Source organism: Hippocampus guttulatus, chromosome 10 (genome assembly GCF_054856545.1).
Source record: "Hippocampus guttulatus isolate MCC_2025c chromosome 10, RoL_Hgut_1.0, whole genome shotgun sequence".
Classification (NCBI taxonomy): domain Eukaryota; kingdom Metazoa; phylum Chordata; class Actinopteri; order Syngnathiformes; family Syngnathidae; genus Hippocampus; species Hippocampus guttulatus.
The window spans coordinates 4,038,733-4,054,327 of NC_141270.1; the positions used below are offsets into that span (position 1 = coordinate 4,038,733).

The 15,595-nt window shown below is 41.3% G+C and overlaps 1 protein-coding gene across 1 annotated transcript; it reads right to left on the minus strand.

Annotated features, from left to right (window-relative positions):
- Window positions 1-1,668: 1,668 nt before the first annotated feature.
- Window positions 1,669-5,352, minus strand: fas (Fas cell surface death receptor). Its single transcript, XM_086122774.1, has 9 exons — window positions 5,249-5,352; window positions 4,905-5,005; window positions 4,326-4,463; window positions 4,135-4,255; window positions 3,987-4,057; window positions 3,813-3,905; window positions 3,669-3,715; window positions 3,196-3,214; window positions 1,669-3,109 (listed from the first exon to the last, which is right to left on the minus strand). The coding sequence occupies exons 1-9, from the start codon at window positions 5,326-5,328 to the stop codon at window positions 2,829-2,831; spliced, it is 951 nt and encodes a 316-aa protein (XP_085978900.1). The 5' UTR covers window positions 5,329-5,352; the 3' UTR covers window positions 1,669-2,828.
- Between the last annotated feature and the right edge of the window lie 10,243 nt (window positions 5,353-15,595).

The following is a 15,595-nucleotide window of genomic DNA, read 5'->3' on the forward strand; positions in this document are numbered from 1 at the left end:
CATACGATAACGCAATTATCAACATGAAGGAACGCTCCTCACATGAAAATAGCCATATGGCCATTGGGTATGCGCAGGGATGAGACAAAGTTGTCGTTTTGTTTTGTTTTTTGTGCTGAAATGAAAACAGTAAGGATGAGCAAACTTAGCCTTTGGCGTATATACAAAATGGACGCCTTCCAACACTGTCTTGGCTTAGTTACACACAAGTTGATACTGCAAACGTCACATGACCAAACCCAGAACACAGGTGAGCCGTCATTTTCAGTTGAAAAAGCAAACAAGGCAAAATGCTAGTCCCCGGAGACGATACTCGTACAATACAAATAGCACATGACATATTTATTGATATAGCGCTTTCAAAATAGCTGCAACTGTAACCAAGCGCTTTCCAGAACCTTTAGCATAAAATGGCAAAAATACAACATAATACATAAACAACACTACAATCGTAACAACTATTTGCACACGATTTCTGACAGATTAAAATTGGTGGATTTCTTTTTAAAATTCCTCTTCCACAGAAACAATATTAACCAGGATACAGAGTTTAGGCAAGTGGGAGTGCATTATTGTAAATATATATTTTAAATTTAGCCTCCCGCTTTACTGAGCGTTCTTTAATAATCCAAGTGTTTCTATGAATCACGAATATACTTTTGGGAATCCAAACCCTTGCCTCCTTTTTGAAAAAAAAATGAACAAGACCTCATTCCTGCATTTTAATGTTGGCCGTGATGGCGTCACTTTGCGACCGATGAAGTTTTTGAGGTGGTACATGGGGTAAAAAGTGAGACAACCGCTGTCTTAAGTCATGGGGAAACTTGAGCGAGTCTGACCTTTTTCTGTTATTAAACGTCTTAAGTACAATCATGAGCTCAGGCTGGGGGAAAAAACGACGAAAACTCCTCCAACTTGATGCGAGTGTGCCAAGCGGGACTCCTCCTCTGTTGTCAGGGCAACAAAATAGGAACACGCGGGCACACTTACTACAACGTGTTTCCAGACACGAGTCACGTTGCAGTCTGGTGCTGCTACAACAACAACAACAAACGGGTTGTGATGACTATTCTTCATGTAAGGGGTTACTTACAAAAGAAAAGTCATGTTAAAAAGGGAAGTAGTATCGTATCGCATCGATCATTTTAGCAGTTCTCAGCTTCCCGCCTTACGCAAAGTTGAGCGGAAGTTTCATACCCTCACGTAGCTGAAATAGTCACTGCGGTGGCCGAGACATATCAGAACAATAAGGTCGGGGTTTACCTTTCACGCAATATCTTCTTGGTTTCATGGTGGGGTTCTTTATGTCGTCGTCAGTCAGGCTCTGTGTATTTTGGGGGAATCACGGGGGAGTGCAAGGCTCCTTTTCGCTGACATTTCCTGTTCGAGCGCTCCACCCAGAAACGGAAGTCACGCCCAAGAGGAAGAATCACCATATTTGGCCAACAAGCTGTACTGCGCATGCGTAAATATTGGACGGCCTGACGAAACCTCAATTTCAGGGGTAACGAACCCATTTTTGTCAAGGGCCACATTTCAATTACCGTTTCCACTTTGAGGGCCGTTATGACTGAAACCAAATAAAGAAGTCAAGAATAACAGTTTATTCAACAATTGTTTAAGTTACTGTCGTGAGGTGTTTGGTAACAAGAAAATGCTTACAAAATACAAGTTTGCATCTACTGTTTAATTTTACATCAACATTTTAAACAGCATTTTTACTACAATACACAGAAAATAATACAGCATGTTTTTTTCCCTCCAAACTATTCTTTGTGCATACATTCTAGTCTTTATGGTAAAGACTTGTCCCCAGTGTGGGACAAATAAAGGATATCTTAATCTTAATCTTAAAGTAAATTCATTCTCATCTGTTGTTTGAATATGTTTGAATATAGAACAATTTTTAAAACCAAGATTAAAATATATTTTGTCAGTCTATATTCTCTTGCACGACATACAAACACAGCCATAGGTCTCCAAAGCAGACAAGGCTTAAATCATCCTTTTTGAGACTATTCACAAAAAGGGATTTTCGTTTTTTGGGTGACATTTTCGGATGAACTTTATATGCACAGAGTGTCACCACTCAGCAGGTTGCAACAGAAATAGGGAGACTGGTAGAGTCACAGAAAAGCCTAAAAATATTGACATTTTCATGGGTCCAACTGTTGTTGTAAACTTTGCTGTTCACCTCCTTGGAAAGAACAGCAAATTGTGCAAAATGTACTAAGAGATTAACGGGTGGACATGCGCATGAAAAGTTGAGACAAGGGCAAATTAAGTTCACCTCTGTAGGTTATATAAAAACCCCTCATCTATCACAATAGCAGGCGCAATTTTTGTCTGCAGTTAACAGTCCTCGTGGACAAAATGAAGCATGCAAAATCCAGGACTACAGCAAAAAAAAATAAAATAAAATTCAAACCAACTAAAAATCCGTGATAAAACATTAGATATGGACAATTTAAAAGTCTGTGACACAGAGAGAGCGCAAAAAGTGAACCTTGATGAAAAAGGGACAGACAACTTTACAGCTTTTTTTAGAGTCATTTTGTGAGTAGTTTACTTTTGTTCCAAGCTTAACTGCTGGAAGAGATGTAAACACTTTGGTATAAACACACACACACACACAACACAAATTCTGATGTAAACAATTCGACCCATATTGTTCAAATTAATTCATGCCGATTGCACATATAAGATATTAGCACAAAAGTTCGCTCACTGAAAATCAAGCATACAAGAGAGCAGTGGCATAAAAATATTCTCCTTGGAAATCCTATCATCTGTCACGGTTGTTCTTTCAAGTAAAAGTGCATATAATGTCAAATTTGGAATACAATGGACTTCACCTTTTGCGCTTTGTAATTCTGCCTGATGTCGTACAGGATTTGGATCAAGTTTTTCATAGCGTCCATGCCTTGACACTCGGTCCACTTCCTCAGTAGCTGCAGCGTGCGCTCCTCACTGTCATGCGGGTGGTCGAGTTTGCAGCTGTCAATTGTGACCAGGTTTATCCCACTCCGCGTTGCCACGTTGACCATAGTCTTCCACCCGAGCTCTTCTGCGATCGCGGGCAGGTGCCGCGAAGGGTCTGTATATGGTCCTAAAGTCAAAGATGACAAAAATGACAATGGTCGAGGTTCATGGCAAAGTCGGTGGATAGACTGGAGCACAGATAACGTAACTTACTGTTAATTGGCTCCATCTCCTGGGACAGAAAAGTACAAAAGAAAGTCAACTTCATGCTCCATTTTGACGGAATGAAATATGAAAACGGTTACAAGCATGCTGACGAGCACAATGACGGTTCGAGACAGCTGACCAACCTGTGCCTCCTACAAAATGGGGATCTCGCAGCAGTAACACAGACAAATCAGAACAACACATGAACGCCGCACGTGGTTGTTTTCATTCAAGTCATCCATGTTGCATTCAACTGACATCGGTTGTCATTTTTACCAAATAACTTGCTACAGCGAACAAAGCATTTGCTTGACAGGCCAAAGAGATCATTATTTTTTTTTATCATTGCATTACCTCCAAGCTCATGAAAATGCAAATGGGATATGCCGGAGTTCCCCTGGGATGCGTTTTAGAGCCACCACTACTGTCTTCACACGCATCACAAATATGCATACACGACTTATAGTTGAAATACTTACCAACCCCATCGTCACTGGATTGTTCGAGCTCTGTTGGTTGTTCCTTCCTGATCAGTCAAATCATCCAAAAACGAGGTATTCCATTATTAAGATGAGCAAACACAAACCGTACCGCACTCGCTGTACACTACTAGGAATACTCACGCTGTTTGCGGCTCCTTCGAAAGCACACAGCAATCACAATTATTGTGACAGCTGCACAAGCTACAGCGACTGCTATCCAGACACGAGTTCTCACTAAAGCAAAAGCATTAAAAAGATGATCATCTACCACATCAACCCGCAAATTCATGACAATAAAAATGTTTCAAACCATACCTTCTAATTTGTCATTGCATACAGTGTCATTGGTGGCTGTACAGGCTACTTTAACGCCTTCCAGGCCGCACCTGCGCCCCGGCCCAAAAAACAAATCTCGGACAGGGGATACAAACGTTCTGACATACTGTCGTGACGATCAACTTACTCTGTACAAGAACTGCAGAGTTTACAGTCTTGATCATTGGCGCTAATGCAATAGTGGTGCGCTTTGCACCGGCACTTGGTGTCGCGTGCTCGGGTACAAGCCGACTCCACGTCCAGATTGGCTACATGGGAAGGATGTTGACATGAATTAAAGTAATGTCTTTTAATAAGTCATAAAAGAAACAGACGTACCATTTTGATGTGAGCAGGAGGTGCAGCGCTTGCAGTTGCTGTCCTGGTTTGGGTGGCTGTTGTACAAGCCCGGTTCACATGGCTCACATTGCGTATCTTGTGGACTGGCAGCAGTGCAGTGCTTCTTCAGTCGCTGACCTGCCAGGAGAAACCATTTGATGGAGTGATAAGTGATCTTTTACAATAAGTAAAAATAATTCAAGTTGTCAGTGTTGACCAGTAATCTGTCGCGCCCTTTGCAGTAACATTAAATGTTTGTTTTTTAAATTGTGGTTATAGTTCGTAATGCTATAGAACCGCATTGCAGTGTACCAAGGGCTATTTGTAATTCATATTATTTGTTGTATTACTCATGATACAATTTTTAATCATTTAAAACAGACCTAATAAATGGATACAAAGCAAAAACATCGCACTTAACATATATTTGCCATATGGGTTGACATTGTTCAGCTACTTAGTTGCCAACTTGGACTTTGTTTCCGTCAACCAAAAAATGATAAACGATTTCGTATAATCTTTGCATGGATGTTCTCCGTTTAAAATGGTAAAGTTTGTGATGTTCATGTGGTTGCTCACCAATGGCACACAGGCAACAGGTTATTGAGTCATGCTGGTACAGTCCATCCGCACACAGGACTTCTCTTTTCTTTTGTAGCCGCGATGACGCGTCGACGCCCCTGTCGTGCGGTAAGATTCAAAAGTGAAAGTGGGAAACGTGCATTTAATTTGATAAATAGAATTTGACACGCGAAGGCGTGCTTCTTCAAACAGCATTCGCAGCACCCTCCCCACGAATGTCACCCAGTGAAGTTTGATCAGGTTAATCGGACAGATGCGTTTTCAAGTAAACTAGCAATAACCACAACACGTAATTTTTGGTACATACAACCAGTAAAATAACATATTAAACTTTTACTTACAGTGACAAATGGGAGCCGAACAAAACAAGGATGGAAAAACGAGTAAGCGACGAAGAGAAAAAGGAATAAGACGTCTTCATGTTTACTGGACTGAAAGTGAAACTCCAACGAGTATTCTGCGCATGCGTGCAACCCCGACGAGTTGACGGCGTGACTTTAGTTACTTTTAAGAAAATATTACGTATGATTGTGTAGTTTCGGATACAAATAATACAAAGAAATAATAGTAAACTTGGAGGGAAAGCATTTATATGCCAAATAAATAATCATGTACAAATAGAACCCAACCCAAATACGTGAAATAAATGAGAAACAACCTTTAAAATACACGAAAACAAATAAGCATATTTCTGAAGTAATGTGGGATTGTGTTAATTCTTTTTCGATGACATTCACAGGTGTCTACAGTAATCTCCATTTCTTCAAAAAATGTTGTAATTTGGATTTGCATGCTATTGCTATTCCGCATTTATACACTAGAGGGGGTCATTGTACTGTGTAAGAAGCCCAAGAAGACGTCCGAGAGTATGTCACAAAAAGTATATTTTTAACCCGTCTTTCAAATAAATATTACTGATAATGTGTCTAGATTTTCCTCAAGATGTGAACGGAAATACCTTTACAGATGATATAGCCAATAGTAAATGAATTGCATGACAATAAAATGGTGTTATCGTGATATTGTTTTTAGAAGACGTTAAGGACAACCCATTTGTTTCCCATAGCGCTTGACCTTGAACTGTACTCTATTATTCCAGAAGACTTTGAGCGAGAGGTGGCTGACACTTTGGACTCGTTGCCAACTTATGGCAGCAAACATACAGGTACATGCAACCAACCAACCACATTTACAAATTAGGCTGTAGGCTACAGACGCTAATAAGGATAAGCGATACAGAAAATGGATGGAGGATTATTGTAAACCATGAATCGGTACTAAAAAAGTTAAATACAACTGAAGTATACTGAGGGAATTGTTTTTTTGTCTACCACTAGAGGGAGCACAACATATCCACAAGCATTCTGAGAACTCACAAAGTTTACATAAAGGCCTGAGCCAAGATTCAAACGCAGATGCTCGGCTGTCAGGCAGATGTGCGAACCACTTCTCTGTGAAAAGGTTATTATGGTTTAAGTTAAATAAATAAATCAGAAAGAAATGGCAGGCTAATTTCGAAAAAAAAACCTTTTGCAAAACAAACTGAAACAAAGTCTTTAAGAACAATAGCTAACAGACAGAAACTTTCTTTTTTGATTTACACTCAACTAATACGCTATATGCATATGAAAAAAAATGAAACCCAATCCTGAAACTAATAAAAGATTAATTGAAACAAAGGATATTCATACATGCCCCACTTTGTAAACTAATTAAAATGAGCTTTCCAGCTCTTCTGTTGAGCACGTTTGCAATGTTAGAAGCTCAAATGTTGCAGTGCTGCTCATCCTGCGAAGGCAAAATTTGGACTGAGGCTCCGGCGCACGCACAGAACAGGAAGTCAAGAGTCGGGCCGCTCCTTGCGCTACAGGAAATAACCTCAGCGCTCATGACGCGGGTCTCTCAAGGGAAGCTCACAAACTTCCACTGATCCAATGTGGGTTTTGTGTTCACTGCGGTCAAAGGCACTCTTATGTCCATGCTTGTACACATTCGGTAAATCTGTAAAGCTGCCACTAGGCCACGTGTATGGGAAGCTGTTTGAGCATTTTTTTTTTCATGTCAGAGCTTAAGGTCCAGTAGTTTGTCCCTCTGATGTAAGACAACTCAGTGCAAAAGTAGAATGGCTAGTTCACTCTTTGTCTTCACTACGACCACAACTTTGGCATACTAGTACGACCACATGGTACTAGTGTGGCAAAATTCTGCACAAGTTGACAAAATGTGTGCTACACGTGTAACATATTGTTGTCCTATAATATGTCAAAACTGTCCTACTGGTGTGCAAAAATGTCAAAAAGTAATGAAGTGGGTAAAATATTACTAGTAAGACACGGTTATTCTACTAATGCACCCCAATAGTCATACAAGGGTGCACGATACTACAGGCAACCTAAACACACTTTAAACGGTAATGATGAATGATCCAATGACAGAAAAAAGTTCAGCATTGCATTCTGCAATACATCCTGGGCCGAAAAGAACAACAATATACATTCAACAGCTATTTTGGTCTTCACAAGAACCGTTGACAGTTCGTTTGAAGTGCCCATCCCTGGTCTCGATTACTACTACCCACACTGTTTATTTCCTCGCAGCGCTTGTTTGTACGTTTGCATGGAGAAAAAAAAATATAGAGACATGGTAGCTTTGCCAGCTTGGACCATTCATGAACCTTTTCTAAACCGTGAATGGCACTTATTTGCCCCGAGGGGGTTCAATTGTGAACCCTTGTGGGGTACAAAAGAAAAAAGTTACAACTTATACAACAAAAAAACGGACCCCTTTGTTTCTGCAGTGCATAGAGCTTAAAATGGAAATCAAGGATATGGAAGAAGTGCTGCAGCGGCTTTCCATATGTGTGAGAGATCCCCCCCCCCCACCCACCCACCCCCACCCCCCAACAGCAACACGTCCAGCGGTTTACTTAATTAGAGCTTAGTGTATCTTCGGCCCGTGTACGCAAATGGGATTTGAGGATGGCGGAGGGGGCATCCATTGGCAAAACAATGGAGAGGAGCGCCCATTGGCTCGAGGAAAGACAAGAATAAGGCCGTCTGGAAGATCCCGTCGTGATGGATCTGTCGGGAGTATTGATATTGCAGCGAGGAAATCCCGAGCGGGGACTTAAGAGGCTAAGCCGAGCCTGTAGGCTGGGCCACGCTCGCTTAAACCCCGCTTGTCCCGTCCTTTACCTCTCCTCTGAGTGGCTCACTTCATTAGGTACACATACCCATTGTGCACGATGACTGCACCATGCGGAGGCTGAGTCTTAATGTTTTTGGTCCAAAGAGAGAGAAACTTACTTAATATAATAGCGTAGACTGTGAAAGAAAGAAAAAAAAGGATGAATTAAACATTTCAAAATGGCCTTTCCAGCAGTTCACAACAAAGACACAAGATGACAGAACCCCAACTTGCAAACTCATGATTGCCGCAAATATCAATAATTGATATTTCATAAGTTTTTCCAACAGAATTTACTGTTTGAGGCCAACAGTCGACTATAGTTTTGTTGCCTAAATACTGTTCATTTAATGTTACCTAATCAATTTTAAAAAAGTGCTTTTTTCTTGTTTTCCGAAAATGTTCAAATATGATTTAGGCCACTATGCTATTAGATTTACAATATTGCTAAATCATGTTTATGTGGAGAATGAAAATTTGGATTTACATCGTTATTTTTTAAATAAATATATGATTCATATTTTTTTATCTATTGATAGCTTGGATGATCAATAATAAAACAATGATGTCTAATATCATTAATTTTGCATTATTAAGAAATATATGGCATTATGGCATGATATTAATTTACATTTCACTTTGGTTAAAAAAAAAAAGATTTCGAATTTTTGAACAGAATGGGAGCTTTGCTGCTAATTAAGACAAAAAAACAGAATTACGAGAAATCGTAGTAAACTCATTCATTTACAATGATTTTTGTGAATTACATCATTTTTAAAAAATCTAGTAATTGACGAGTCATGAGTGAAATTTTTCTTACTCGTAATTTTTAAAAATGCATCCATTTTTTTCAGATATGAAAACTACTGTAATTAATGTACTTATATTTATATATGAATTATGCAAACCCAATTCTACCAGATGACTCGAACGAATTTGAAATACAATATTTACATCTTACGTTTTTTTTCCTTGAAACATTCTTTAATATATGATACAAACAAATCAATAATCTGCCTTTTATCATGGCAACAGTTTATGTGAAAAGCTCCCTATTCTTCCACACATATACCGTTTGTCCCCACCTCCCCTCTCTCTTTTTTTTTTCTTTTTTAATACAATCAAAACACACGCATGCACGCACGCACACACACCACTCACACGCATGAACACACACACAGTGCTGTCACCTCCCACCCACCAGCCTGGAAAATATTAACCTCATGTCACCTTTTCATCTAACTTCATGCATCATCATACTTGCAGGGTTCCGCACGCACGCCACATGTGCCCGCCCGCAACACCATCCCCCTACCCCAAAAACACACTTTTTTGGGGAGGAGGGGTGGGGGGGGGGGGATACTGGCCATCCTGGTTCACACACAAACCAGCTCCTCAAGAGAGTCACAAGGGACATCTCCGTCGGAGGAAGGCCAGAGAATTCTGGGAGTGGAGGAGGAGGCCGTTTGGTTGGAGAGGACCAAACGGCAGGAAATGAGAACGCTCCCCCGTGACTGGGTTGCATGTGTAATCGGAGGCCCAGATCAGTCGGAGGATTAAAAGGAGGGGGGGGGGGCAGAAAAAAAAAACGAGAAAGTTACCAGTTAGGTTGAGTAGGAAATGTTTGAGCGGACTATAAATAGACGATTCATGTCGGCGATGATTGCGAGAGGCATGCAGGCATTCATTATTCAGCCTCGTTCTGCCGATTGCGTGGAAAAAAAAAAGCAGATTTCATGACACCGACTAAACAGCTACTATGTCAAAGGCGTGACAACCCAAACTATAGCGCGTTTTGAGCCATTGTTATTTGGTGCTTTTACAGTAAACAGGTCAGTTTAAATGTGGAGGTACGCGCCTCTGGTGTAGTACCACTTTGTGCCACAATATCTCAGGCATCACTGAGGGGCTACTGGGAAAAAAAAGCAGCAGACGAGAGCAAGAAGAAGGAAGAGGCAACCACAGGCTTCAATAGTCGCTCCCGAAGAGCGGAAATCATATTGTATTTTTCGGGCTATGGATGAGTCACTCCAGAGTGTAAATCAAACCAGGAATAAAATTGATCATGAAGTCACACGTTAGTTGCTACGACTTCTTCTTGGCGCTTGGCAAATACTTTTGGTGCATTACTGACACTCTGTGGATGCTGCATGCTAAAGGAGGTGTCGGTAATGCACCAAATGTATTTGCCAAATGCCAAAAACAAAGAAGAAATGGAAGACGTAGTTATGGCAACCATTATGTGGAAAATCGCTTGTTTAGCATGCGGCTTCCTTCCGCCGCAACAATGATTTACGACAGCGCCAAAAGGCACAATAACTGACCAGGATTCTACCTTTGGCCGCATTGTTTGTTGTCGTATTCTCTGCTTGTGTTAAACTGCTACTTTAACACCCATGTGGGTTAAAGTAACACTGTTTGAAGGTCATGCTAGTATCCGTCTATGGTGTTTCATGTTAGCATTAAGCTAGCCAACTTTTGTTAGTAAGGATTACTTTAAAAGTGCATTTAAATGTGTTTGAAGCATGTGAGTGGGGTCAAAGAATGTCTTTTAATATATTTTTTTAAATATGGTCCTTTATTATCATGAATTTTGATCATGATGGAACTGATTACAATAAACCCCGGTTTACCATCACATGATGAATTTAAAATCTGTGATATAGAGACCATACTGTACACAAGAACACTGTTGGTTTTACTCACTCAAACATCTTAAACACGTGTAAACAAAAGAGAATTCAACATTTAAACGCGTATCTATCCAACAAAATCGCATAATGTACATCTGCAACACTAACATAATGCAAAATGCTAAGCTAATGTAAATTCGCATCAATATTTAATATTTTTCAGTTATAAACGTTCCAAAATCTGCTATTTATTATATATGAAGGAGCAACACTTCTTCCTGTATTACGCTGGATCTCTTACCGGAGACCTCGGTACTGCTTGGCATGTTGTGGCAGAATATGGTACTACACTGATGGTGATGTAAAATAAGATACAATATACTGTTAAAAACCCATAAAAACCATGACCCTGGGGGGTCGTGAATGATGTACTGCCATATAGCTCCAAACCGAAATTTTAGACCAGCGTCACCGAACAAAGTGGGTTCGACCTCGGAGGTAGCGCTGTATTAACTGACCACAAAGCACTTTGAAGCTGCCTCGGTGGTCTGGAGATGCAGCGGTAATTGTCTTCCACGCACACCCAAGAGCCATCTGCTTTGTTTGAGCATGTCTACAGACACAAAGGGGATTTAAGCAGACCCCTCCAATAAGCCTCAAAGATGTTTTCGGAGCAAGGCGTGAGACTACTGCCGCCATCGCCCTTCCTACGAGTACGACGAGGAGGAGGAGGAGGACGGTTTTTACATTGAGGGAGGTGCAGGAGGCCTCATTCATAATTCAGAGGCGTCGTCGCAGCAATACGAGAGAGCAGGATGCATCTGTCTGCATTATGCCAGCGTTGCCTTGTCGTTGCATCACCCAGCCGGCTCGTTCCCTTTTTTTTTGAAAGGGAGTTTTAATGCACCGCCTATCAGCGTCGCCCCGGCTGCGGTCTAATTTCGGCCTGGGATAAGAGCCTTTATTTGTCACACCGCCCCCCCCCCCTTTTTTTTGGGCCAGTTCCTGAGCTTGGCTCGCCAAAACATGGACTGTATACGAGTGAGCGGTAAAGAACACATCGAGTCCATGAAATAATGGGACTCATCATCTAATAGATGGAGGAGTGTATTCCATATGCATATTATGAGCCCTAACTGGAAGCCCCCCCCCCCCACTTCTCTATGCACACACGTATAGCCGTTTCCCCACACAAAGAGAGGCGCGTGTGCCTTATTAGACACACACATGCACGCACATAGCTGGCTGCTGGTCCGTCTGACCTAGTTTATTTCTGCAGGCCGCTCTTAACGGAGAGCCCCGTGTATTATTGCGCGACTACGTTACCATTTGCATTTCTGCCCCGTCACGGACAGATGGCACCAGAGGTCGAGCTGCTCCGAGTCCCTCATGAACACAGCAACACATCTACACACACACACACACACACACACACACGCACGCACACACACACAGCCTACCTGCTTGCTTCGCCACTCAAGGAGATGTAAGGCGTGTGTTGGAAGCGGCGACATAAGACCGGAGGCACTCGTTTCAAGTGGCAACCACATCCATTCGGCATTGTTCGTAATCATATTTTCAATGGATACGGTGGACTTAAAATGTTGACACTGCAAACAAAGCGGCAGATTTATATACACAGTAAGCGTGTTAGGAAAAGCCTACTAGAACAGCTGAATTGGGTTTGGGGTTAAAGACAGGCCAGTTAAATGGTGATAGTGGTCTGCTGACTCCCACTTAACCAATTATATTCCAACATATGTTGATTCAGAACCCAGACATATCCCCAGTTATAAAAGGGTGTGCACACTTATCCAACCGTGTTCAATTTTTAATTGCTGCCTCGAAAAAGATAGATTTTCTTTTCCATAATTGAGTTGTCCAGGTTGTAGATCGCTACGGTGGAAAGAGTTTTGAAAAGATTTCTCGGGCTCTCTTGTGCGAAATTCATCATTTATTTACTCAAATGCAGAGGGTACGCGGGCGCCGATTAAGAGTAGGGTGTTTAAAAATACATTGGACATTTTTGTGACATGAAATATCACCTATATTTTGGGGACGGCGTTAAAATATTGAGCTGCTTTTTATCCGAACTGCACACAACAGCACTTGCTCTAAACGCTACAGTAAACTTCAGCTTTACAGATGCCACGTTGACTCTGGAAAGACGGCCATCAAACAGCCTTAAAAAAATAAATTGCAGCAGAAGAAGCCACACGGTGAACTCAAATTAGTGAACCGGATTCATCATTTCCTTCCTATTGTGCAGGAAAAGCGCAGCAAGCACAGCAGCAAAATCGACTTGCGAAATCTTAACCCTTTTTATTCTTACCGCCTTGACTGGCGACCAGTCACTTGGCACAGACTCCAGCAATATGTGAAAATGGCTGGCAATGAAGGACCTTAAGATCCGTTTTGTTTGAGCACATTGATTTAAAAAGTAGCTAAAATTGTTCATTTTTACGCGCACTAAATTTAAATTTGACGCATTTTAAAATTTTGTGGGATTTAATGAAGCACGGTGTTAATGTTCGTAAATTAAAATCCTGTCACGTTTTTGATGAAGTTCAGACTGCTATGCCAACTGCATTCAAATTTTGGTCATGGTGGTTGTGCTTGAAAAGTCAAGAATTTTATTTTGGGGAGTTTTAATTAGTTAATATATATATATATATATATATATACATACAGTATATATATATATTTTTTTTTAATCAAGAACCACTCAAATCCAACGCGTACATGATGGAGTCTGAGTGCATGTCACTTAGTGTCCAACCTCTCATTTGGAGCCTGCCACTCAAAGCAGCCCTCGGGGATCGTTTTTTATTTTTTTATTTTTGGGTCTGATTTGACATTATATACGTAGCAGGAGGATTGAGGGCGCGGGGGGCGTTAGGATTAGGATTAGCAGCTGTTTCCCCCTCAAACGGCGGCGACGATACGCCGGCGCTGATGGCAAATTAATAGATGAATAGAACATGCGGCAGTCGTCTCAGATAATGTGCTCAAGATCCCGCTTTCAGAAATAGCGAGGAAAGTGTCCTTTTCGTGAACTCGCCACGGTGTGTGTGCGTGTGACAGGAGATCCACACACACACACACACGGTGTGAGGAGTGGCAGAGCAGCAATGGGAGGCATATTGTGGCCGTGAGAACGGTTCAAAACATGATGACTTTAATCTGGCCAGCACAAAGCTAGCTCCAGATTACGCCCGCTGCCTCTCAAGCGACTCTGCCGCAGATCCGGTTTAGATGACCCCCGCTTGCTAACACCCCGTGCGAGACAGGGGGGTAGCTTTCCACCCCAAAACAAACATCCAGAAAAGACGTAAAAATATCAGTGGTGGGAAGTAACCAAGTGGAATGAGACTATTTTCTTCACTGTATTTAAGGGTGTAAATTGGTGACAGTTTTTTTTATATTAATAGCCCACAAATGCAGATGTTTGCAGGACAATACCATTTTAGAAGATCAAAGACATTGTTTCGAATAAGGCGAAGCTTGAGATTCATTGCCACCCAGTTTGTAAGGACACACCCTAAACATTCATTAATGAGACACTCGAAGTCCTTCGCTCCACAAGAAATGGAGCTTTCGTGCAGCGCGATTCCATTTTGTCAGCGTATAGTTATTCATTTTGCCTGCGGGGGGACCTGGCTAACAACTGACATCATTGTCTTGTGAAAGACGAAATAATGCAAACAAGCTTCCTCTTGCTAAACACTGATGAAATCACGGCGCCCAACCCACTTAAAGTACATAACTCAAATATTTAAAATGAAGGTTAAAAAAAATATATAATTTTTAAAAAATGTAATCAAACTTATTTTTGTCCCAAGTGGACAGGCAACGAGGCCAAGAAATGGAGAGGTGTGGTTCCACACAAAAAGAGAATAATAAACACCTTTCTATTATTTCTTGCAGAATGGGAAATTACAAAATGAATGAAAAACATCAACAGTGATCCTTCACAAAAACAATTAGCACAGTATCTGTATCCTTTTCATTTAATTGCTAGGCTAACATTATTCAGGGAAATTCCTCAAGCGAGAGAGTCATGTCAGAGTAATGCTGTCCGTCGCACCATGACGTCATGCCATTAAAAAAAGCGTCAAGTCATTTGATGCGGTGCTGTCCTTTCCTATGTTGGAAAGGAAGCACCTTTTCATCTCTTCCTGACCTGATGACATCATCCAACAAAGTAGGAAAGGTGGCATAAAGGTTCGGAGATATGACGTTCTGAAGAGGCCTGAGGTTTCGTTTCAATTTGGACATCGTACTTTCCCTGAAGAAAGTGAAGCAGGACTCAATTATAAGTGAATGTTACTTACGTTACAGAAATATTGATGGCTAGATGGTTGAGAAGATAGACGGTCACTTTCTGTAGGCATATGAAGCAGGATTGAAGAGGACTAGACATTCAATTATCTTCAGCAAAAATTTGCCTGAAATAAACATGCTTCCTGTTGTCACTCTTCCTTCACATGTCCACAATGTTAAACAAAACAGTGTGCCGCCATTTAGTAACCAATAATGGAACTCCAGCCAAAATAGAACACAGGACGAATTAAATTTGCAAAATAGCAGCAAATTCCCTCCCCCGATTTTATCAATCCATACAGTATGAGTATCAGTTAGCGGCGTCGGGATTAGGCAGTGTCATCGTCATCATAGGACTGATTCCCATTTGCACATCTCCCATATTTGGTCTATGTATCAAATATGACACGTAAATCTCTGTATTCAGCAGCAACACATGCCATGTCATCAAACATGGCGCTAATGTCCTTAAGTGCAACGTCATTGCACTGGGCTGTAAAACGAAGCAGTGCTGCATGGCAAGCTCCGTCCGTGTGGTCCATCTGT

Coding starts and splice junctions, on each gene's coding strand:
- fas (XM_086122774.1), bottom strand. CDS start 5,328: ATGAAGACGTCTTATTCCTTTTTCTCTTCGTCGCTTACTCGTTTTTCC. Junction 5,006..5,248: donor TTCGGCTCCCATTTGTCACT/GTAAGTAAAAGT, acceptor ACCGCACGACAG/GGGCGTCGACGCGTCATCGC. Junction 4,058..4,134: donor CTCTGCAGTTCTTGTACAGA/GTAAGTTGATCG, acceptor GCCGGGGCGCAG/GTGCGGCCTGGAAGGCGTTA.